At 39.4% G+C, this 23576-nt stretch overlaps 1 protein-coding gene across 2 annotated transcripts in view; it reads right to left on the bottom strand.

Annotated features, from left to right (window-relative positions):
• Positions 1–3928: 3928 nt before the first annotated feature.
• LOC122655292 (ankyrin repeat domain-containing protein 2A-like) overlaps positions 3929–23576 on the bottom strand; it is a 47407-nt gene continuing 27759 nt past the window's right edge. Inside the window, exons 4-9 of one of the 2 annotated variants that reach the window (XM_043849495.1) lie at positions 16201–16410; positions 15977–16143; positions 15386–15557; positions 5619–5711; positions 4320–4459; positions 3929–4235 (exon numbers count right to left, since the gene is read on the bottom strand). In XM_043849495.1, coding sequence (XP_043705430.1) covers positions 4136–4235; positions 4320–4459; positions 5619–5711; positions 15386–15557; positions 15977–16143; positions 16201–16410 — 882 coding nt within the window. In that variant the 3' untranslated portion in view covers positions 3929–4135. The remainder of the gene's footprint in view (positions 4236–4319; positions 4460–5618; positions 5712–15385; positions 15558–15976; positions 16144–16200; positions 16411–23576) is intronic. The other variant, XM_043849496.1, reaches the window with a different exon arrangement.

The raw sequence follows: 23576 nt of genomic DNA, 5'->3' as shown, positions 1-23576 counted from the left end.
ACTTGCATCAACTTGTGAATTATTGTTTGCCCAACTAAATAAATTGGGTTTATTCCTACTATACTAGATCTTAGTAATGCCAACTCATCATCATTTTCCAATATATACTAAATAAGGTTTGTTATTGTAAAATGCCAAAAAAATGGAATTTCAAAATCGCACGTTGAAGTTCTAATATGTATACTAAGTAAGAACGAAGGAACCGGCTATGTCCGTCTGCTCTATTATTGAAGACATTAGGCATATCTGTTCTTATTTGGTTTCTTGTGAGTTTCACTTTGTTCCAAGGACTGTCAATTCATTGGCAGACACCCTTGCTAGGAGGGCCCAATCTTGTTCGGATCGAATTGTTTGGTCTAATTCCGACCCTTGCTGCGATGTTCCTGCTGGAACTGAAAACTTGCTGAGTTGCTGTAATCCGTTTTATCTTTAATGGATTTACTCTTTACCAAAAAAAAAATTATAACATATTGTAGGTTAGGTATTACATCGTTCACAAAATGGAATAAAAGTTGATTGATGGGAGACTTGACCTGTTGACATCACAATTGAAAACAAAAGGTTTGACCATCACAACAAAGATTTAATAATAATATACCAGGAATTAACTAAATTACTTATCATAAAGTTTTTGTTTGTTAGAAAATTTGATTTCCTCAATTCTGATGTTTCTTATTGAAATAGTTGGGTTGTAGGTTTCTTAACCATATGTTATCGTCGCAGTGTATGGATATTCAATGAGTAATGGAAGAATATTTATCGAAAATCCCGTCCAACAAAATTAAAAAATAGGATTTGAAGCACAAAAAGAGTTTTTTTCGCAAATCGGGAAACCCTATTTACCAAAAAAAAAACCAAAACCCTAAAACCTGAAACCCTAAATTTTACATCCTAAATTTAATTTCTTTTTTTTTGCGTGTCTTACGTGCTGAAATTCTAGTCAAAGTGAATCTATCAAATTGGATACTGGTGGAGCCCCATAATTCTTCTCGGGTTATCTCCTCCCATTGTGTTTTTTGTGCCTCTTGTGCTGAATGATTCTGGCACCTTTTCCTTGCATATAACTGGTCTAAACATATCTGGGCTGCTAGTCCCTTGGGACTGCTGAGAACATAATTTCTCTCCCATCCCTTTGTTGGTTCTAAGGAATATTTATCGGTGGTTGTATGATTTGAATATTAACTCCCCAACGCTTTCTCCCCCTTGTTACGTACCTAATATAAACTCTAATGAGATGTTTTCTTTAGTCGCTATGCAACATTATGCTATGTTTAATTTCCCAGTTTTAAGTTGCGCAAAAGTTTCTAACCCAATCCTAACATTTATTTTTTATTTTTGATGAAACAAAATGTAATCACACAAACCACACACCAATTCTAACATTTTTTATTGGGAAAATTACTTGGACACCCCCTGTACTATAGCCATTTTGCTTACGATTACCAACGTTTGAAACAATTACTTGACACCCCCGAAACCTGACGGTGTTAGTCTGCTGTTAGAGTTTGAATGGAAATGTCTATTTTACCCTTATAACCTATTCAATAGAAAACAATGAAATTAAAATTACCTATTTACCCTTCTTCTTCTTCTTCTTCCTACTGCAACCCCACCTCCTACTGCAACCCACCCCTTTCATCGTTGAACCATTTGCTACTGCTATGGGGATTTGGAAATGGCGGAGAAAAACGAAGCCTTTAATTGGACTGTAAGAGATTTGGTTTACAGATTTTGCCATACCTAGAAGATAACTCTATTTTCCAGTGCTCTGAGGTCTAACAAAATTTTGCAACTACTCCAGTTCACTCAGAGGAAACCACCTATGAGAGGTTGATCACTTCTTCTCCAGGCAGTGAAGAACCCAACGAGTTTTGCCAAAAATCCAACTTCCTATACCAATCCTCTCACCAAAACAACATGGATTCGCCCCAAATGTAAGATTTTGAGAAATGAGGGAAAGGGTACTTCAAATTGGGATTCAGTCCTCAACCTAGACGAAAAAATAGAAGAAAAACAATCCGTAGAAGCTCAAATGAGAAGACACCCCAGTACTACCGGTACAACTCTGTTCTTCATTGCAGCTCTTACGCTCTGGAAAAAACCCAAATGAACAAAAGGGTATAAAATCTGGGTTTTGAGAATTAGGAACACTAAAAATTGAAACCCTCAATTTCATGAAGAAACCCTTATCACAGAAATTCAATTGAGGGTTTCTTCAAGAAATTGAGGGTTTCTTATGCGATAAGGGTTTCTTCAATAAAATCGAATTTGAAACTTCTTATCACAAACTTTTCCGTTCAACCCTCAATTGAATTTATTAATTGTCATCAAATAAAGTTGAGAAGACATCTTCCACATCAAACAAAGAAACAAAAAATGATCGATTTTTTTGGGTGAAAACGAAAACAATCAAATTTGAAACTTCTATTCGCACAAGAATCAAAAGAAGAGATTCAGATCCCAAGGAATCGCTATAGTAAGTACCCTTTGCCACCTGGAAATCAAATGCCGGCGGAATAACATTCGTAATAGGAGGAAGACATCGGAGACATCGCGAGGAGGAGAGCCGGTGAAGACGGAAAAATGGCCGTTGTTCCAAAAAATTGGTTGTTCGCAGGCTGAGAGGGTACCTCAATTTGAGACATGGACTGGGCAACGCCATATTAGCGGTGGAACCAAGAACCTGCGACATTTCTCTCTCTCTCTCTCTCCTTACGACTTATAGGTTGGATTTAAGTTGGAGCACCATTTAATGGATTAAGGCCATTACAGTTCATAAACCCATAAACCCTAGATAGATTGATCTGTTGTCGTTTAGGATTATGCTCTTGTTCTCTTTGATTTCGATTCGACCTTTTGGGCTTAATCTTCGAAGATGTCCTAATGGTTTTTGAAACAGCAGTCATGGCTACTGGTTTTTCTTTTTGGTTGCAGAAGGACAAAAGAAGAAAAAGAAAAAAGAAGAGGGGGTAAATATGTCACTTTACTACACCTAAAGGGTAGTTTAGGTATTTACAAAATATTTAACCCAAGCCAACGGTGACTGACTAACGGACAGGACTACTTGAAAGACATGGTAAAGTGCAGGGGGTGTTCAAGTAATTGTTTCAAACGTTGCAGAGTCTAAGCAAAATGGCCATAATACAGGAGGTGTCCAAATAATTTTTCCCTTTTTATTTGACATATTGCATGTTATTGGAAGGGTATTACATTTTGATAACTATATGTTTTTTTTATCACAGGTCATTTTTTGGATCCTGAGGTTTTCAGTATATCTAGGGGTCGATACCATACTTCTCAATTGGGTTGCAGAGTGAAAGATGTTTGGTGCAGTACCAAGGAAATCCCAAGCTTCCTCCCTGCTCCAACTTAAGCAGCATGGCCATGGCCTCTCAACACATTTTTTAAAGATCTGTGACAATCTAAACGGAATTCCTATTTGTCTCGAAGACTCAGATGTAATTCCCCTTGCTCAAAATGTGGCCTATTATGACTTGAAATAAAGGTGCAATTTGGTACCAGGGGCAAATGTAGATATTTCTCCTTTTCTGATTTAATATATTTTTTCTATCATCAGAAAAATACTAAAAAATCAACATAAGCCTGTGAAAAAGGCCTTTACGGCTTTGTCAGTCGTAATAACCTCAGAAAAGAGGAGAATGGCAGAAGATTGCATTTAGGACTTGGGATATGGTAGAAACCACCAGTGACCCACCCACGCCCAGAGAGACATGATCTATGGACAGGGAACAGCAAGGACATCCGTTCCCCAATATACAACACTTTTACGGGAACTAGTTTTCACAAGAAAAAGTAACGTCACCCTCGGCCATTAGCATAGGATGATTATTTAAATAAGGTAACATGTAAAAGGCATGTTGTATGACACACAATAGACCATTTAATACTTGCGAAAACGTTGCTACACAGAAATAAATTCAATGCAACTACACCCATAAAGCCCAGAATTGTAGAACAGAAGAGACTAACAAATAGATGATAAAACAGCAAGGAAACCCATTCAGCAGTGAAGATTGACACCCACCTGTTGATCCAAAGCCGATTGCCCATCACAATAACCCCGTCATATTTTATAGGAAAGGTTTGGTTGTTCTTGCATCCATGCCTTTTCAAGTTACAGAAACGCATCCTTCTCAAGCAGCTTTAGTACCTCCTGCTGATTGTTCAGTTTTGCAACATCAATGGGTGTCTTCCCATCCAAGTTCTGAAGAGTGCTGCAGTAAGAGAAACACATAAGCAGACAAGTTTTAGCAAGCAGGGTTAATCAGAATGAATTTTAACTGTGGCTGTTAACTTACACAGCAGCCCCATTCTCCAGTAGAAGTGCAACACACTCCTTCCGACCATAACCTGCAGCATAATGTAGGGCTGTGTTTTTATTCTTATCCACCGCATCCACTTTGGCTCCAGCCTCAAGAAGGACCTGAGCACACTTCACCTGGACACCAACAGCAAACAAGACGTCCAGCTAGAGGATTAATCATACATTGCATTTCAAGCAGAAGTGATAAAAGGCACTGACCCCAGTCCTTCTCAAAACCAGGTAGGGTTTTTATGGTAAATTCAACTCCTCTGAGAACCTAGTTCAATGGTTTTCTAGCAACATTAGTTTTCTCCATCTTACAACAAAAAAATCGCTGGATCTCTTTATCTTTTTCGTATTCTGAAAAAGGGATAATTTCATCTATATGGCTCCATTGAGATAAGCTTATCTGAATGCTCCACTATTTGAGCATTGCTACAGGAGATGTAGGAATTCTGACCGCTAGGTAGATAGGTCCAGGTTTGGATTAGCTAAGTGTCAAATTCCAAGACCTAATTTAATCAAATGCCCACCATGAATTGGCATGAGCATCCTTGTATTTATCTGCCATCCAAGTATGTTCATGCACTCACCCATAGTCCTTAGATTTTGGTAATATCCGTTTGGACTGCAACTTGAAAGAGGACCTTGGAGTCTACCTGTCCGCAAAATTAGGGCCCATCCAATCTGCAATGTGGCAAATTCTGGGGCCATTTGGATAAGCTTATCCGAACGGGCCATTCAGAAAACCTTCGCCCTTTCAAAAAAACATACTAGGAATGTAGAGAAAAGGAAGCAATCTTCCCAATGACAACTCCACATTTGCACTTGTGAGCCAATAAGTATTCACCATTGGACATGTTTAACCTGACGGCAGAAATTATGCTCCTGAGACCAAACATATTCAATCTGTGTAATTTCTATGTCAATCAGAGATTAGCAACGCAATAGAGCATGAGGTACCACGTGTTTGACACAAACAGTGAAAATGAAACAGCTCCTCACACCAATGAATGGTCTAAAAAATCTGTTTGTAGGAGATTGCACCTGCATGTTATGCCTAGTTTCTGGAATTACCCTTCACCCAACCAGATAAAATAATTCTTAGATTGGTATTATAAATGGCCTGATGATCGGATGAAAGTGCATGGAAGCTCCCTCCAAAACCTTGCACTCAGTGGCGGGATGGACAAACATAGTTTTCTTCGGAATTGTTGGTATTTTAGGTCCCATAATACTCACTCAACATGTTATGATAGAAGAAAAATAAATTAGTTTTCCAGAAGCAACCTACCTCACCATACCCACATGCAAAATGCAAAGCTGTCCTCCCTTCAGAATCTTCTTCATCTTTGTCAGCACCAGAGGAAAGTGCTTTCTTCAAGCCCTAATAGAGCAATAAAAGAAAATAATAGCACTATAACTCAAGTGAATGTACATCACAAAAGATTGCAGAGCCAAGACTTCCAGGTGACATTCACAAATTACTGAGCAGAAATGGAACAAAAAGATGCCTAACAGTAAATTGAAATTATCGAGTAGAGCAGCTGCAAACACAATGGAAATTCAAAAGGGAGATTGAAAGGTTGATATTACTGATAAGAAAAGTATTCTTTCATGATGGGAGGGTGAATCAAGATAATTTTGAATCAGAGCTCTCGATTTTTGTTCATCACTCGTCGTAACAATATCTCGTAGTTTGCAACAATAACTTGGTAATTGGTATATCTACTATACAATCATTGACTAAAAAATATCCTTGTGCGTAGACTTCCTAATCGACCTTAAGATGGATTGGGCTGTTGGAGAAGGTCTTCTCTTTAGTAAATACTAAGAGAAGTATACTTTTAATCATGACCTAACACTTCGGTGAGAACACCAGGTATCCACCATTTTTGTGCTCTGAGAACGTAACACACTACTTTGCATAATAAAAGGGGGCATAAAGTGGTGCAAGTCTCAATTTTTCAGGGCCAGGGAGGGGTGGAATAGACACGATCCCACCCTTTGGCATTTTTGTACAAAGTTGCTGCTCTCAGACTCAAAACCATGTCTTCATGCTGGCAGCCTGAGCTTTTTACAATAGCACTATATGATGGTCCCTACAGTACTTCATAAAACGAGTTAACCCTAAGACCTTGGAATGGGTGTTTAATTTGGTCTGTGTCAAATGTATATACTGGATTTAATTATTTCCATCAGTTCTGGATAGATCAATGATGCAGATCAGCAGAAGGATCGGTACCTTAAAAAGTACCAGAGGAAGAACAACTTGAAACACTCTTGAACAGTAACTCAGTTGTTAACTCAGTGCTGTAAATGAGTTAACTCAGTCCTTGACTCAGCTTGCAGTTCATTCTTTCAACCAGTTTAGCTGGTTTTGTTCCAGGTTTCAGATCCAGCAATAAACCAGATCGTAGATTGGCTTTAGTTAGTCTATAACCCTTTATTTCTGTTTTACTGTAAGTAGTGGGCTAGGTAGGCCCTTAAGGTGAGGCCCATAAAAAATACATTTTTTGTTATTAAATGCACTTGAAGTAGTCCACGATAGGAGGAGTTGCAATAGTTTTAAAACTCTGCTTTAGTTTCCTATAATGTTTTCACTTTCCTTCTTAGAGTACGAGACATACTAACTCAACTCTATTTATTTTTGTTTCAACCACAAAGCTTTATGATTTTTATGAATAAAGTTTGTAGGTTTTGCCATATGGAGCTGTGACAAACAGGTTCTGCTACTATGAGAGACAGCAGCCCCCTCAGTAGGACACTGAGATTGACTAGAGGGATTCTGGTCAAGATCAGGTGGGAAATCTGATCATATAATTCTCCTATTCTTCTTCTCCCCACAGAAGGAAAAAAAAAAACAGAATAATTTTTTAAAAAAGAGACGAGACTAAATTTCTAAATGATGCAAGGGTAATAAAAAAAGGTTGGTTAAACCAATTTTCTGAACCCATTATTTTGTTTGTGACACCAAATATTGTCAAATTTTACCTCTCGAGGGGAAAAAGGGATACCTCAACTCTTTGTTCCACAAATAACCATGATATTGTCACATATTACGTAACAAAACTACCTTGAACTAGATCTAGAAATCCAAAATATACCACCAATCATATCACCATGGAGCAACACACTACAATCATTGATACAATGCATAATGTTTGAGAACTGTCACTTCAACAGCACTTAAGGCACATGAGAAAGAAGAAGAGCAATGGGAGGGACCTTATGACATAGAATACCATTAAAGCTCAAGAGAATATCAATAACCCTAAACAAGGAGAGACAATAGACCAACATTTAGTGAGAAAATACAGCAAAAAATCCATATACCTAACATGCTCAACTAGCGGTAGAAAATGAAGCAGATTTATCACCAAACTGGGCTTCTTTGCTTAGGAATAAGTCTAGGGTTGGGTTATATACATGTTGGGCCTTTGATCCTATGGGTTTTCAATGTAATAGACCACTTTTACGGGCCCAAACTATGGGTAATAAGGTTGCATACAGGATTAGTTAGTTTAGTTTCCATAGTTTTATTTAGTAGTTTTCTTTTGTTCTTTTAAGCAATGTAAGTTGGGCTGGATTAGGACTCTATAAGTCCAGCCATGTTTTGAGACAATTTCCTTCAATATTTTAGTTTCCTAGTCAGTTTAGGTTACTTAATAGGTTAAAGATTGGGTTAGGCCTTTCCTTTTTAGTGTAGGAGTCTATTTTCTAGTCTTTTATATAAGGTTGTAAGGGGGGGAAAGCATTGGACACGAATTTTGATTAATGAAAAGTTTTTTGCTGCTCTCCTTCTCCATTGAAGATTTTTGTCTTGTGTTTGATCAAGGCTGAAGGAATCGGTGTTTGATCTGATTGATACCTTGCGGTGGGAAGCCCGGGTGGATCGTTTGAAGGAATCGGTGTTTGATCTGATTGACACCTTGCTGTGGGAAGCCCGAGTGGTTCGTGATTACTTTCAAGTTTCAACTTCTTCATTCACTGTTCTACTTTCAAGTATGGTTTCAAGCATCATTCTACATCAACAAAATTCTGTTCAAGATGTTTTTTCATTAAACAAGTAAGTTTAAACCTGAATTAAATCCTAACCATCCTCTTCTTCTCTTCTAAACCACCCACAACCAGCATAGCATTACCCACCCATCAGAATACAACTAAATATGTGCCACATGGCAGATTCGATGGGGGCCAAATTTTGTGGATGGATAGACCCTAAGGTCCCAGTATGTGGCCATCGATTTAAATTTTCAATCCTAGACAGGCCCACACTTGGGCCCATATATGGCTTATGCTTAAGCCCATATCCCAACCCCTACTTTGTTCCCATAGAGCCATCGACAAGCAGCTGGAATGGGAGATTCTAGACAGATTTTGTGGGCCCATGTGACTGATTAGTTTGAAGAATATATGGTTTACACAAGGATTAGGAGTGGGGCCCAGCCTGGACAGCTGCAGTTTGCTTGCTACAAGTCCCAACTCTTACCTGTAAGGGACTTTCTCTTTCTGTTATTGGACTTATTTCCTGTCTAGTCATGGTCATAGCCAGCCTATACGTATTGATAACTTTAGTGTCTCCCCAAACGATTTGATTAATGAAAAAGAATTGGTTTTGCAACCATGGCTGTGAGAGGCCTAGGTTCAAGTGGGAGGCTCAACCATCTATCCCCATCTTCTTGTTGCCCAGCCTATTCTTTCCAGTTCATATGAAAAAGACCAGCTATACTAATCTCGTTAGGCCACCTGAACCCATCGCACCTTTGGCAGGAGGAGTTAGAAAGGTGAAAAGAGAACAAGACAATTGGTGATGGGAAAAATTGGATCGGGGTGGGGGTGCACCCCCTCCTACTTCCCCTTCAATCCTTTTGTTACTATTTTTTTTGTTCTGCAACAGTCAAGTTTCTGAGAAGAGCCACAGCACAGTGCTGTACTGCTGAAGCTACTGGTTGAAGCTTTGAAGGCTACTACATCAAGTTCTAATGAAGATAAAACTCGAAAAGCAATTTCCCATCCTTGTGGCTACCTGATATTGGAGATTTCTGCAGAGGATTTCGTGGACCTGTAACTCCTGATCAAGCCATCCATTCCAGCCCAGGTTTTGACAGTGGCATATCCACCTAGCATCCTCCCTTCGATGGTAGTTTGAAGCTGACCAATTGGCAGGCTTAATTGTTATCAGTGAGTTGCTATTTTGATTTCAAACTTTCTAATTCTGAGTCCCCTTCATAGTTTTTGCATTCAGCCCTCAAATTAGGCTGATACTCGGGAATTATTCCCCTCAACAGGGACTACCTTCGACTGGAATGATAGGTCCATCAGAGTTGTTAGCTGCTAAATCTGAGATAGTTACTAATTCTGGAATTTGTGAATTTCTCGGGTTGTTGACCCATCCTCTGCCCAGTCGATAGTCTAGTTGATGCAGATCTTAGCCTCCTTGAATTGAAGAAGCCACCCTAAACCTAGGGTTTTAGTAGGAGCCCTAGTTTAGTTATTTCAGCTCTATACTTAGTTTTTATTTTGTGTTTTTAATTGAACCGGTTTAAATTGGTTGCATCCAATTGGTTCAATTGGTCTAATTTAAGTGAAGTGATCCTATTGGCTAAGAGGTTCTTATATCCCATTGGCTAGTAGGGAATCTTCTTTATTTTAAGTAGTTTAAGTTGTTTTTAAGTCATTAAGGGTAGATGAGTCTTTTCTTTTAAATTTTTAAGTTGTTTTTAAATTGGTCCACCTCTCCACGATTTAAGTGGGAGATTTGAATTGTAATAGATGTAGGAATAAGGCCTTTGGCCTCTTATTTAATAAGAATCGTGGGAAGAGGCTCCACCACCTTTTATGTTTTAAAAAAATCGATCTCCTGCTGTTAGCCATTGCTGCTGCTGCTTCTCTCTTCAGAGACATGTCTTGTGAGTCATATCAAGACCCCTTATGAGTCATATCAAGGGTTAGGGCTGGTGGACTCCGGCGACTCCTTGCATCTTGTAGATCGGGAGGTCCTTCTTCTTCTTCAATCAAGTTTCTCCAAGCTGCCATTCAAGAACCTGCAATTCAGTAAGTTATTTTACTGTTTTAGTATTTCCCCTCCTCCTAACCTTCCAACCTAACCCTACTCGATTCCCCCCTTAAACCTTAATTATTTTAAACCCTAGTTATCCTGTCCAGCCCCTTCCCACCATCATATCTGTCCCCATTTTACACCACAGTTCCTGCAGGCCATCTCCTTCACTCGGTCCCCCATTCTGCCCCATTAATACAGCTAAACCCTAATCCCCCTCTTCCCCATTAACACCTAAAGCCTCTAAAACCTGCCCAGACCTAATCTACCATCCAAACCACACCAAACCTCAACCGAACCACCCTCTCCATACCAGTGACACTCGGCCAGAACCCCTTGACCTAATTCCCCTTACAAACCCTAAATCCCATCATCCCCTTCATTCCTAAAACCTGAAACCCTAACCCTAGAATTTCAGAATTTTAATTTCTTGTTTAAACCTAATTAACCTATATCATTAGCTTCCTAAAAACCTGCACTTCATTACTAAATAAAACCCTAGCTCAAACTCCTAGTCCTAACCCTAATTTTACCCTAAACAGCCCACATCTATAAACAGTTCCAGAATTCTGATGTTACCTGGTTCCTATTAGGCCTTGCCTATATCGGACTACATCACTAGTATTGGTAGTGGTTTATTTCCTCTATGGTGAGAATCTGTTGAACCTTATTAATAGTTTTAAGGGTTGAAACACCCTGCCGACACCTGCTGTTTAGGTGTTACTGTTGTTTATTGTTGCTGGAAACTGGAGACATTGTGTACTGTTGTGAGTGTGGGAGATCCTATTGTAGGTAAGGTTACTAGATGTCTATCCAAGACATAGCCCTACACTATCCCTTGCTCACATAGTCACATGTATAATTTCATCTCAAATAGAGAGTTTGCCAAGTGGCAAGATAGCCCTTTGAAAAGTTCAGCACAAAAGGATAATGCAGTAGTGCACAAAAGTGGTTGGAGTATCATAGCCACGCATGGACATACATGGGGATGCATGCTTATACATGGGAGGGTATTTGATTGAATTATGCTTTGAAATTTGACATGTGGCATTCCATGAGGCGTAATTGGTGCAAACCCAGGTTGGAATAACCCTTATTGGGTTGCTTGTTGGGCTACCCAAATACCAATACCCAAGTTACAAAGAAGCGATGGCAATTCTGTAATAAACAAGTTAACATGGGGGAATGGCAGGGATGTAATTAAACAGAATTTAAAGGGCTATTGGGTAGGACAAAGGGAGGGCACAAATGGTATTTGATTTATAGATTTAGGACTATCTTGGAAGAAAATAAATTAAAGGATAGAAGAGGTTAATGACAATATAAAAGGGCAAAATTGGAAAGTGGGGTTAATAAAGTAAAAGAAAGAAGAATCATGGAAGAGGGGATGAATATCTTCTTCTTTTGAACTCAACAGAACCCAGTGGAAGAGGAACTAGTTGCAGGCCCAATAACTACTTCATGGGGAACCCAATCAACCTGGAACTGGGAGTGAAGAATCACAACCTGTCTCTCATAGAAGCAAGCAACATCAATCCCAACAAATAGCCAACTGGAGTTCAAATATTCTGCAACCCTTGACCGGTTGCAGGTATGATTCTCACGGTTGGAGAAAATCTAGTGTCTGATTTTCTAGGGTTTGATTCTCTCTAGGATGAGAAACAAACACACCAGATCTGAGAAGGAAAAGAGAAAGAATAAGAGAGATCAGTACAGTCCTTGCAGGTTGCTGTCACCGCCAGAACAGAACAGGGAATAAACGAGATAAAGTAAATTACAGGGGAAAGGGAAAGGAGGAAAAGAAGAAGGGTCACGCTGTTAAGGAAATAGAAGAAGAAGGTAAGACAGAGACATCGAAAGGGGGGGGGTAAGTTCACACAATCAGCCACGCAGGCTTCAACCCAAATAACTTAATTCATCTTTTCATTATAAAATCTACTTCCATCGTTGGGTTACACATATATTATTAAAACCCAGGTTCTAATTAATTTCCTAAAACTTAGACTAATAAAAATTAAGAGTGTCAAAACCTAAACCGAACCGGTAAAACCAGCCCAGCCCAACCCGATCGAGGCCGATCCAAACTGAACCGATGCCTTATCGGTTTGCCTCCGATTTCCGGGTTAGGGCGCAATTCGGTTTCGGCTCAATTCAGGCTAAGCCGACGGGCCACCGATTGGCCTACTCGATATGAACAAACCCGAACTGAATCGAACACTAAAACCAGCCCCCCAAACCCTAAAAACACTAGCTAATCCCTACCCAAAACCAGCCTATACCCGTGTTTCAAACCGAACCGAACCCAAGTCCAACCTGAACCGAAACCGAGCCAAAACCGAAAAGTCCTTATTGGTTCATTTCGCTTTCTGTTTCCCAGAAACTCACACCGAAACCGGAAAAAAAAAAAAAAAAAAAAAAAAAAACCGGCCCGATTGACACCCTTAATAAAAATAGAAACTCAAATTTCGCTAATAGCTACCCAAAATAAAAGATTACATATCTTTCCCAAATAAAATAAATCCTAAATATCCTACTGAACCAAAACAAGGTTGGGACCCGGTTTATCTTGGTTTGGGTTCTCAAACGGATTCGGGTTGATCCATGGGAGTGTACCTGCATTAGTACTGAGTGGGCCACTTTGATAAACATATCAAACGAGCCATTAGCAATCGATCATATTCTAGGATTGCTTCGGACATAACCCTCAACTTATTTCACAGTCACAAGTCGGGGACCATTTCTATAATCCACGCCATGGATCACAATCCTTTGATTTGATTCCATCTTATATCTTTGCCAAAATGAGTCAAATAAAGCACTCATAACAAACGGCTTGGTGGGGGGGGGGGGGGTAGGTAGGATGAACACTAGGTTCAGGCTAAATAGTCCTCTTACAAGATCTCCAAGTAACCCAAATCAGAAAAGTCAACTAAAGTCAACCTTCTTAGATGAAGGTCAAACTTTAACAATCACTCACACAGTTAGAATAGACGATCCCCAGAATACAGCAGTTATCTAAGGGTCAGATTAGGACTAATTAAAGAATGGTCAAATCCAAAACTAAAAATTCAGGAATAGGAGAAATTTAATTACTCAAAATCAGAAAATCGATCACCCTGTAATGTTGGTCGAGTATCAATCTGAGATGCCTAAGATTAGAAGTAATTAGAGAAACTTCAGTTCTGAAATAAAACAGGACAGAATTAGGAGATTCCTTATAAAATCAGATCAGAAGCTCTGATCAGCAAGATACCCTGGTTGAAGGCCTCTTTGGGTAAGGCCTTCAATACCCCAAAAGAAGGGCCAGATCTGATGATCAGATCTTGCAAGGTGAGAACTCATAAATAAGCTCTAAAACTAGGGGTGTAAATGAATAGCCGAAATCTGTTTCTGTATCTGTGTCCGTATCCGTTTAGCACTATTCGTATCCATCCGAAAGCTAAACGGATGCGAATACGGATAGGCTATAGTTATCCGAAAAGCTATATTTACATGTAAACGGATAAAATATCCAATCCGTATCCGTTTCTGTATTCGTTTAGCACTATCCGAATCCGTCCGAAAGCTAATCGGATGCGGATGTAGATATAGCACTATCCGAGCCGAATCCGATCCGTTTACATCCCTATCTAAAACAGAGCCGCCGCAAGGTATAAACATTGCTTTCTCAGATAAAATTCAATACCAACAGAATATTAGAATTATTGATAAACTATTGAAGATTGATTAACACAAATCAGAGAACCAAAACATAGATCAGCAATGACAGTCAATTTAGAAAATAGCTTAATTGCAGGAAAAACAGAGGGTAAGTGAAGAATAAGATAACTAATGGCTTCCCACCAAACCTGGACCAGAATCCCACTGTTCCCTAGGGTTTCCCACCCTCTACTGAATCGCACAGAACCATTGAAGCCAGAGCTCAAATTCTTAATCATCAAAATCGTGAGGAGCCAATGGCTTTTACAAGCTATTTATAGAAGACTTAAAAACAGTCCCAATCTTACTATGAACGAAAATTCCTAATAGCTATTAGCAAACATAATTGAAATAAGAAATCCTCTCACGCATAGGTGTGAGAGAGTTCAGAATTAAATAAACTACTTAAAAGGCAATCATTAAGCCAACGAGCTGAGCCTAGTTCTTCTCGAGCTGGGCCTTCTTTTTCATGCGGGAGTAAGTAATATACACCTTGCCTGCATAACGGCTTGACAAAATATTTTGCAAGACACCAAACCAAACATCTTCATAATCCTAGAGGAACCAACCAAAAGGTCTCCATGATAGTCTCAATACAAGGGTGGAGAAGAATCCACTCCGATCTCACCCACAATATCATTGGAATCCAACGAATCAATCTAACAGTCAAAAAATTGGAATGAGAATTTCCCCATCATTTTTAATGATGTGAAGTGCAACCACAAGAAGACAATGCAACTGTAAAGCTAGGTAACAAGTATGGCTAGTACCACATTGAATGAATGCAGTAACCTAAGGTTAATTATTAAATGGTTACTTGGGTATATCTAATCTTGAAACCACCACAACTCATTCATTTAAAATCCAATTCCCAAACTTCTTTTATTTTGGAAAACACATGCAAAAACCTTCATCATCAGTGTCGTTAATTGAATATTATGTATATTCAGCATGATATTTATTTTTTTCAACCCACGGCTTACCAAAAAAGTCCATTTCAAACTTTTGTATCTTAGTTCCAAGATTCATGGATTTATGGTTTACTTATCTCTCAATCCCCCCCCCCAAAAAAAGAATAATTGTAACAAAATGGAAGGGACAAGTTAAAAAAATGATTCAAATAAAAAAATAAATAAACTAATAGATAGCACCAATATGAATATACATTTACGATTTACTCACTAATAGCTGTATAGTTAAAATCACGATTTTCCTTTTCGTTTTTTTAATAAAGAACCATATTTTAATCACTAGCACACTTTGTTTTAAATAATTCAACCAACAAATAAAAACATAACTACCTCAACATCTCCAACACTGGCAGTGTGATGAACACTTGACTCATCTTCAATCCCAGTTTCTTCTTCTGCTTCATCTGGTCCAGAAAGTTCAGCTGAAGAAGCAGTGTCACCTGGAACTGCAAGACCCATAGCTTGGCCTAATTTCTGTAATACATCAGGATCATTCCAATACCTACAACACAAAACAAATTAAAAACAATGTGGCAAAAGATCATACAAGTGACACCACAATCTGATGGCAGGTAAGACTTCCACAAATGTAAAACAATGACATGATATCCAAGTGTAGAATGAGTCTGGGAACCATAGAAACAAACATTCCTATCATCAATTTCCATTAGCTGCACACATGATGATAGTAGTTGCCAAGCCAGGTATCTCACGTGCCAGATAAAGGCATACCCAGTGCACGAGGCCCCCGCTACTGCAGGTTCTAGGGAAGGGCACATGTACGCAGCGTTAACCCACACTTATTGCAGAGAGGCTGTTTCCTTGGAAAAATTCCAAAATCAGCCAATGAGAGTGGCCAATGGCAAAATTCATTTCTATGGTTCAAAATTCACACCAAATTCTATCTACATTTTTTTTAACCTCATCATTGCAGCTGGACCACCACTCTCGATCTCATCCAAAATAGGTTTCAATGATGGATCTTCCTTGATGCGTGCCATTCGTTCTTCAAGGTTCGTATGTGATGGATTTACCAAATTCTCCAGCATGTTAGACATTGATGGATCCTGCAAACATGTATGTTCCATCTTACACCATATGGATGTCATGGAGATTACCAACTGAACAAAACAGACTATATTTACCTGCATCAAAGCATTACCAAGTCTCTCAGCCATAGTCATGAATTGAGGATTGTGCATAACCTGTTGCATGGTAGAGTAATACTGTTGTGTATCCAATTCAGGTACACCATCTTCCCCAGCACCATGAACACTCTTTTGGAGATGCTCAGCCATCTGGTTGAAAGCAGGATCTTTTGCTATCTGTTCAGCTAATTCCTTTATGCTTGGATCCTATAAATATACCACATCAGACATGAATTAGAAGCAAAGAGATTGATTAAAAAAAAAAAGGCATACCCAGTGCACGAGGCTCCCACAACTGCGGGGTCTAGAGAGGATCATAATGTATGCAGCCTCACTCCCGTTTTGAGCAACTCAAAACCGCGATCACTAGGTTGCAATAAAGCAACCTTACCGTTGCACCGAGGTCCGCCCTCTTAAGTAAAGAGATTGATATCAACCAAAAATTTATTGCTTACAGAAGCAGCACACTTGAGCATGGTCCAAAGAACAATGAAACAAACGCTGCGCTTTCTATCAACATAAAAACAGATATGTGCAAGCAATTGTGAAACTTAGCCACAGAACACAACTCACATATCAAAGCATGAGGCAGAGGCACCCACATGTAATAAACAACAAATATGAACCTTAGCTTGCAAAAGTCAAAGGATATTCTACAAATAAAATAATGTTAAGCATGGCTTAGATACTAGGGTTGTAGAGCATGCAAAGTTTGCAAGTTGCCATCACAGGAAAAGATTGGCTGTTAATAGAAAAGCAGATACTGACTTTCAACTAATATCACAAAAACATTTATCCAAACCATGGCCAACTCTTAATATTATTACTCTTCTAAGGTTGATTTGAGAAATTTTTTTGGGGCGAATAATATATTCATTACCAAAAGGAAAAGAAAGAGAAACAATGCTACATACAAGGAGGACCCTCAATGGGGGGGGGGGAGAGGAGATCCGAGTGAAGGCCCCAGGAGACAACAATATGCTTGTTCCTTGGGGAGGTTGAAGAGAGCATGCCATACACAGAAGTTGTGACAGGGAATGTGACATTTGAACCAAACAATTTTTTGCCAAGGAGAGGTTGGACCTCTTGTTCTGATAAGGTCGCATGAAGACTTTGTGGTGAACATGCCTAAAGTAGTAGGAGACTAGCAAACTCTATCACCAGAACCAGGTCTTCTACTGATGGAGGATAGGCCGAACCATTTTTCTGCAAGGAGGGGGAATGGGAGGGGGATTCAATCATCATGATAAATGATATCCGCAACATGAGAGTGTCTGTGGAGACCCAATCTGTAAATTTCTCTGGAGCTAACAAGGGGGAGCAGGACTCCCAATGGATGTCAGTGATCTAACCAAAGTTTAGTAGAGGCACCATCATCAATCTTGAAAATAACAGCCTGCGGGGCTAAGGGCCTGTGTTTAATAATTTTTTTCCACACCCAGGAAGCATCCGAGCAAGGGAGGGCCGTCCAAATGGAGTCATTCTTAAGCTACCCAAAATAGATCCAATCAACCCAGATATTATTCTTCTTGTCAACAAGCTTCCAAATCAATTTTAAAATGCCTGCTGAATTGACCTCTTTAATTCTACGCAATCCAAGAACTCCCTTTGATTTGGGAAGGCAAACAAATGCCCAGCTTATTGGATGGAGGAACTGGGAGGTATCTTTGCCTTTCCAAAGGAAGGAACACATAAGAGCTTCAATATCCTTAATGATGGCTTGAGGAAGCCCAAAGATACCAGACCAATATATGTATGAAGATTGAAGAACCGATCTGATAAGTTCTAAGCAACCAGTATCTGAGAGGAGTTTACCTATCTATAACTGAAGCCTCTTTCGCATGAGGTCAAGAATTGGAGTACAATGATGAGCTGTCAGTCTAGCTGGAATAAGGGGCAGCCCTAGGTATTTGACTGGCTAATGACCCAGTTGGAAAGAAGTCTATGCTTGAAAGAGACTTTTTTCGGCATCTCAGAGACCCACCAAAAAAAGTTGGGATTTTTGGGGATTTGATTTTGAGGCCAGAATATTCTTCAAACTTGTTTAGGCAATCCATAATAGTCTCAACAGAAAAAATATTTGCTTTGGAGAAGATCATGAGGTCATCTGCAAACGCTAAGCAAGTGATCTTGAGCTTCTTACACTTGGGCATACGAGAAATGAAATGTTGATCGGTCTTACTTTGAACCTCTCTTGATAGAACTTCCAAGGCAAGGGTAAATAAAAGGGCAGAAAGGGGCAGCCTTGTCTGATTCCCACTGAAGAGGAGAAGAAGCCTGCAGGACTGCCATTGACAAGCACCGATAATTGAGGAGAGGAGATACAATGGTAGATCCAATTAACAAACACTGGAGGGAATCCCATATTGTTCAAAACATTGACAATGTAATCCAATGAGGTAAACAAGAGGTTGTCCTCAACCTCTGATAAGAGAAGGAGGAGGCAGAGAAACCAGGTTGGTTTCAGGTGATCAATCTCACCTGTTTGGGCTCCAATCGAAGTGAAATTTCAGGAGGGAGTTCTCAACTCTTAGATCTCTCATGAATGAACAACAGTGGTTCAAATTGTCAAGAAATTGTTGAGTATTGAACCTCTGAAGTCAGATCAGGCGGTCTTCACTGTTGCAGGTTCCTTTAACGTGTCAGATTACACTACCTGCGTGGGATGATGGTGCCAAATCGCCCAGGTTGGATAGCCCTTAGGTAAGGAATGTATACACAATTTAAGAATGAAACAAAGGGATTTGGTAGGGATCAAACAAACTTATTTGGATTGTTGATACCACCAGAAACAAAACACGGTGAGTTATTTCTGAAGAACTAAATAGAAAGGAAAGGAATAACAGAAAGTAAGAGAAAAGGAGAGAAAACAGAAAAAGAGAGAGAAAAGAGGAAAGCATAAGAAGAAGAATTTTCTGATTTGATAATGGAATAAAATTGAGTTTGAGTTTTCTCACGGGTTATGAGTGTGGTGTGAGGCCGGTGACCTTCTTCAAATCGGAAACTGAAATCAACTAGGAAACTACTGTCTCCCTACGTACCATTCTCCTACCAAAGAAAATCAAATAAAATAAATAAAATATTGCATATTATCCTAATAAAGAAAATAAATATCTAATTTATTCTACTAGACCAAAATCCCAATTCAGGCCTGGTTCTTGGTTGGGGCTCTCAAACAGGTTCGGCCTGGTCAAAGGAACTGCTCCTGCATCAATGGTGTTGACACTTGGAACCCATATTTTCATTTGGATTTACTTCCACAAAGTAGGATTATATGGTCTATTTGAAAGGTTTTTGAAGCACAAATAATGCAAAGTCGAACTCGAACCAGGGAAACCAGCAGGAGATCGATTGCAGCAGGATCAATACAATAAGGAACAAAATTAAATAACTAAAACTTGTTGCTATTTTTTTGTTTACATACGAAGGAGAACATAAAAGGATAAGAAGAAAGGGATATAGAAGGAGGGGAATAGGTCAGCTATCTCAGCCCATCATCCTCTCACCCACGGTATCTCACCGTTGACGCATCCCACAGCTTCATCAATAGCTTTTTTCTCTTCAATCTCTGTCTCTATTCTGTTCAGCCACATACATGTATTTATAATAAAACAACCCAATTACAAAGCAACCCAATCCTAATCTAAGTAAGAAACTAATTAACAACAAACTCAGCCTTATCCCAACTTAATGGGGTCGGCCACATGGATCCAAACCATAATTGTCATGGCGCCGCCATGGCTTCTTGGCGCTGGAGAAATGTGCATATCGACCAACGCCATGGCGTCCCTGTTTCCCTAAATCTCCTATTTTAGCCTTGGTTTCTGAGTTTTTTCTTCTAGGCGGTACTACCTGATTCTGGAAAGCCATCATAGGATCCTTACACACACAACGACTGATTCTGAGATTTGATCCATAAGTTCTTTCGTCTTGGGCGATCCATACCTGGAAGTTTCATATCCAGAAGTCTCTCTTTCTGTGAGATTCAAATTTTCGAAGTAACCTACAACTAAGACATCTGCCAGATCTGGTTTCAGATCTCACCATTCGGTTGGCAGCAGAATTTTGGGGCTATTTCTCGTTGGGATCGGCAGACCTTGGCACTGCGATTTTGTTCCAGAAATTGCAGGGAGAATCGTCTTCATAAGGAGTTTCCTCTGCTAGAACTACTCCAGTTCACCGCCTCTCTTTCTATCGTGTTATTGCAAGGTTGAAGAAGACATTAAGTCTTTAAAATTGCAAGGACAACTTATATTATTTACATAAAACCCCCTATATTCTCTATTGCTATTCTGTTTAGCCCATTCAGTTTTCTCTTTAACTCCATTAAATTACAGCTCTGCCACTCCTTTACAACTTCAGATTAATTACAATTCTCAATTCTGCCATTGCTCTTATAAATCTTGATTTATCTACTAGTTTGCCATTCAACTTTGGATTTAATTACAATTCTGCCATGGTCGACATGATCGCCATGGCGTCATGGCGGGTGACGTGTCGATATATCGATCAAACACCCCTCCACCAACTTGGATCGCCATGCCAACTATGGTTTACCCTCCCCTCTTCAATATGCATATTTTCATTTTTTTTGTTTTCCAAAAATACCCTCACCTTCTTCCTTTATCCAAAGTTATCCTTTCATTCCAAGTCTATCCCTGTTCTTTAAATAAGAATCTCTTTTGTATCCCAACTCCTATATGCCTTCCAAAGTACCCTATAAGATTTTGTTTAATTTATCAAATTGCCACCCCCTTCGAAATCCCCAGTTAATTCACAGAATTGTCATTTTCTTCCTACTTTTGGCTATTGTAGAATTGGATGGGCTCATAGCGAACCCAAATTGGGCTTTCAAACCCCAGGATCGCACCAACCATTCTTTAGTCTTAACTAAGAAACATCTATCAACATTAACTTCCTTGCAAAAAGCCGGATTGCAAAGACTCGGCCATAGACCTTGGAGAAAGCCCCCTTCAGGGGGACTTGTCTTCCTAAAATATCATCAACACTTTCAAACCTGAACTCTACCCAATGGACTAAATTGCATAAATTGCTTGAGATATTGACACAGCAATGGCCCAAACTCTTTATAGTTGTCTATTGTTGCCTCTCATGTGCAAAAGCACAACTGCAGAAATATTTTCCACAAGCAAACAATAGCAACAAGATAGAAATAGAAAATGCGGGTTGAAACTGGAATGCAAATAAAGTAGGGTTCTTATGGTCTCACAGAACTGAAGAACAGTTCCTCTCCTGATCTGTAAGAATAGAATGACAAAAAGGCTGTAAAGATAGTATACCTAAGCATCCACCATAGGGTTGTATCAATGCAGCAGAATTAACCCTCATTCCTAAATGATTCACATGTTAGTCACAAGAATACCTAGAGGACGGGCACATAATAACAGTCTGAGTTTATACAAATCAAAGACAATATAATGCAAATATATACTGAACCCTATTCTCAGTGATGATGTCGTAATCGGGGATAGGGTAGTTGCCTTGACCTATCGCGACATTCTGGATAAGTTGGAGGTGACAATTTCCACCCCAGCAAAACACAAACACATCTAGCTAGGCCTCTGCATGTTGGAGCCTCCTACGTTAGATATTCATCCACAAACTACATGATGCAATAGCATTAGGCATTAATCCCGTATAGAGGCTTATATCCAAGCTTCAAAGTCTTATAAGGTGTTGGAGGCATTGACCTTTGGTTAATTATATCGTAGGTTGGGCATTTTATTTTTTAGGTTTGAATGTAATGGGCCTAACTTATAAGCCCATAAAGTGGGGATAAAGTTAATACAAGGGATTAACAGTTAAGTGTTTTAGTTAGATTAGAATACTTAATAGCTAGATAGAGTTCTATTTCGAGATTATTTACTTTATTGAGTGTGTGAGTGTGACTTGGAGTCAATTTAGGAATTTTAGGTCTTATATATATAAAGGGCATACCCAGTGCATGAGACCTCTATAAATATATATATATATATATAATACACCCCCATCAATTAGAGATGATTTTAAGTATAGAAAATGATAAAAGTTTTGGTGGTGTTGAGCAGTGCATATGGGATTGGAATCCCAAACCTGATTTCTTCTCTTCTCCTCTCTTTGATGCAGGAATGATGGCTAGGAGTTACTAGTTTTACTTCTATGGTTTGGTTCAGTAGTTTGGGTCAGTTTAAGTGGTCATGTGACAACTTAAGTGGTTATGTTAGATTTATAACGTAGGATAGTAGTTTGCTGTTATTTTTTACCTTATTTTAGGGAATCGTGTTAGAGATAAACTTTCATGTGTGGGAAGAGTTATAGTTAGATTAGGAATGTGTTATAGTTTTTTTTTAAAACAATGTTTGTAAGGGCCTTGCCCATGATATTCATAGTTGAATAAAGTTTTGGTTTGAGATTCTTACGCTGCTGTGTACTGTGGCTGTGGCTATGGCTGTGGCTATGCAACTAGGTCTTCTTCTTCCCTTTTCTCGGCTCTAAAATCTCCTCTTTCACAGGTTTCTGATCTTATAATACTCTCTTCCTTTTATTGCTCCCATATTCTTCTTCTTTTCACCTCTTATATCCTCTTTCCCTGCCCTAGACAGTACCCTGTTTTCAAATTGATTTTAGACCTCTATTTTTTGTTCATAACTTCATTATTAGTTGGTAACTAGCCCTGGAATTTGGAATTTAAGTTTTTTGCATCATTATTTATTGGGAAATTTACGTCTACCACCCCTGTGTTTTCAAACAATTGCGTCTACCACCCCTAGAATTTCATCTATTTCATAAACCTCCCTTGTATTTTGAAAGATTCTTACAAAAGTACCCCTACCGTTAGATGAGAACTGTTAAGTGATGATGGCAGCCCAAATATTAACTAAAGGCCCGTAATACCCTTAATGAAGGTAATTTTCCATATTTACCCCCATTTGTAAAAAATGGACCCACGAACCCCACCACCACCACCTCGTCCTCCTCTTTCCTGTTCTTCTTTGTCTTCGTCACAGAACACCATTGCCACAACCCCATCCTCCTTTGTTCTTTCTCCCCAACCCCCTTTGCAACCCCCACCCTCTGCACGAACTCTCATCACCCCCATGCGGAACAGTCATACACGCACCACCCTCTGCAACCTCGCCCCACCTCCTGCTTGCTCCCATCCCTGCAAACCCACAAGACCTCCCGGAATCACAGCCCCTTGAAACACGACTTCCCTCTCCCATTTTCACTCTCCCTTTCCCTAATCCCACCGTCCTCTATTCTTCCTACCGCCCCACCTCCTCTACGGGTTCGGCTGCTCTTTGAAATCATGGGGAAATGGAATGTTCAGCACCTTGCCTCCCCGACGACCTGCGAGCAAGAACCTTTCATTA

The sequence above is a fragment of the Telopea speciosissima genome, chromosome 3, assembly GCF_018873765.1.
Source record: "Telopea speciosissima isolate NSW1024214 ecotype Mountain lineage chromosome 3, Tspe_v1, whole genome shotgun sequence".
Lineage (NCBI taxonomy): Eukaryota > Viridiplantae > Streptophyta > Magnoliopsida > Proteales > Proteaceae > Telopea > Telopea speciosissima.
This window is presented reverse-complemented; position numbering and strand designations above follow the sequence as displayed.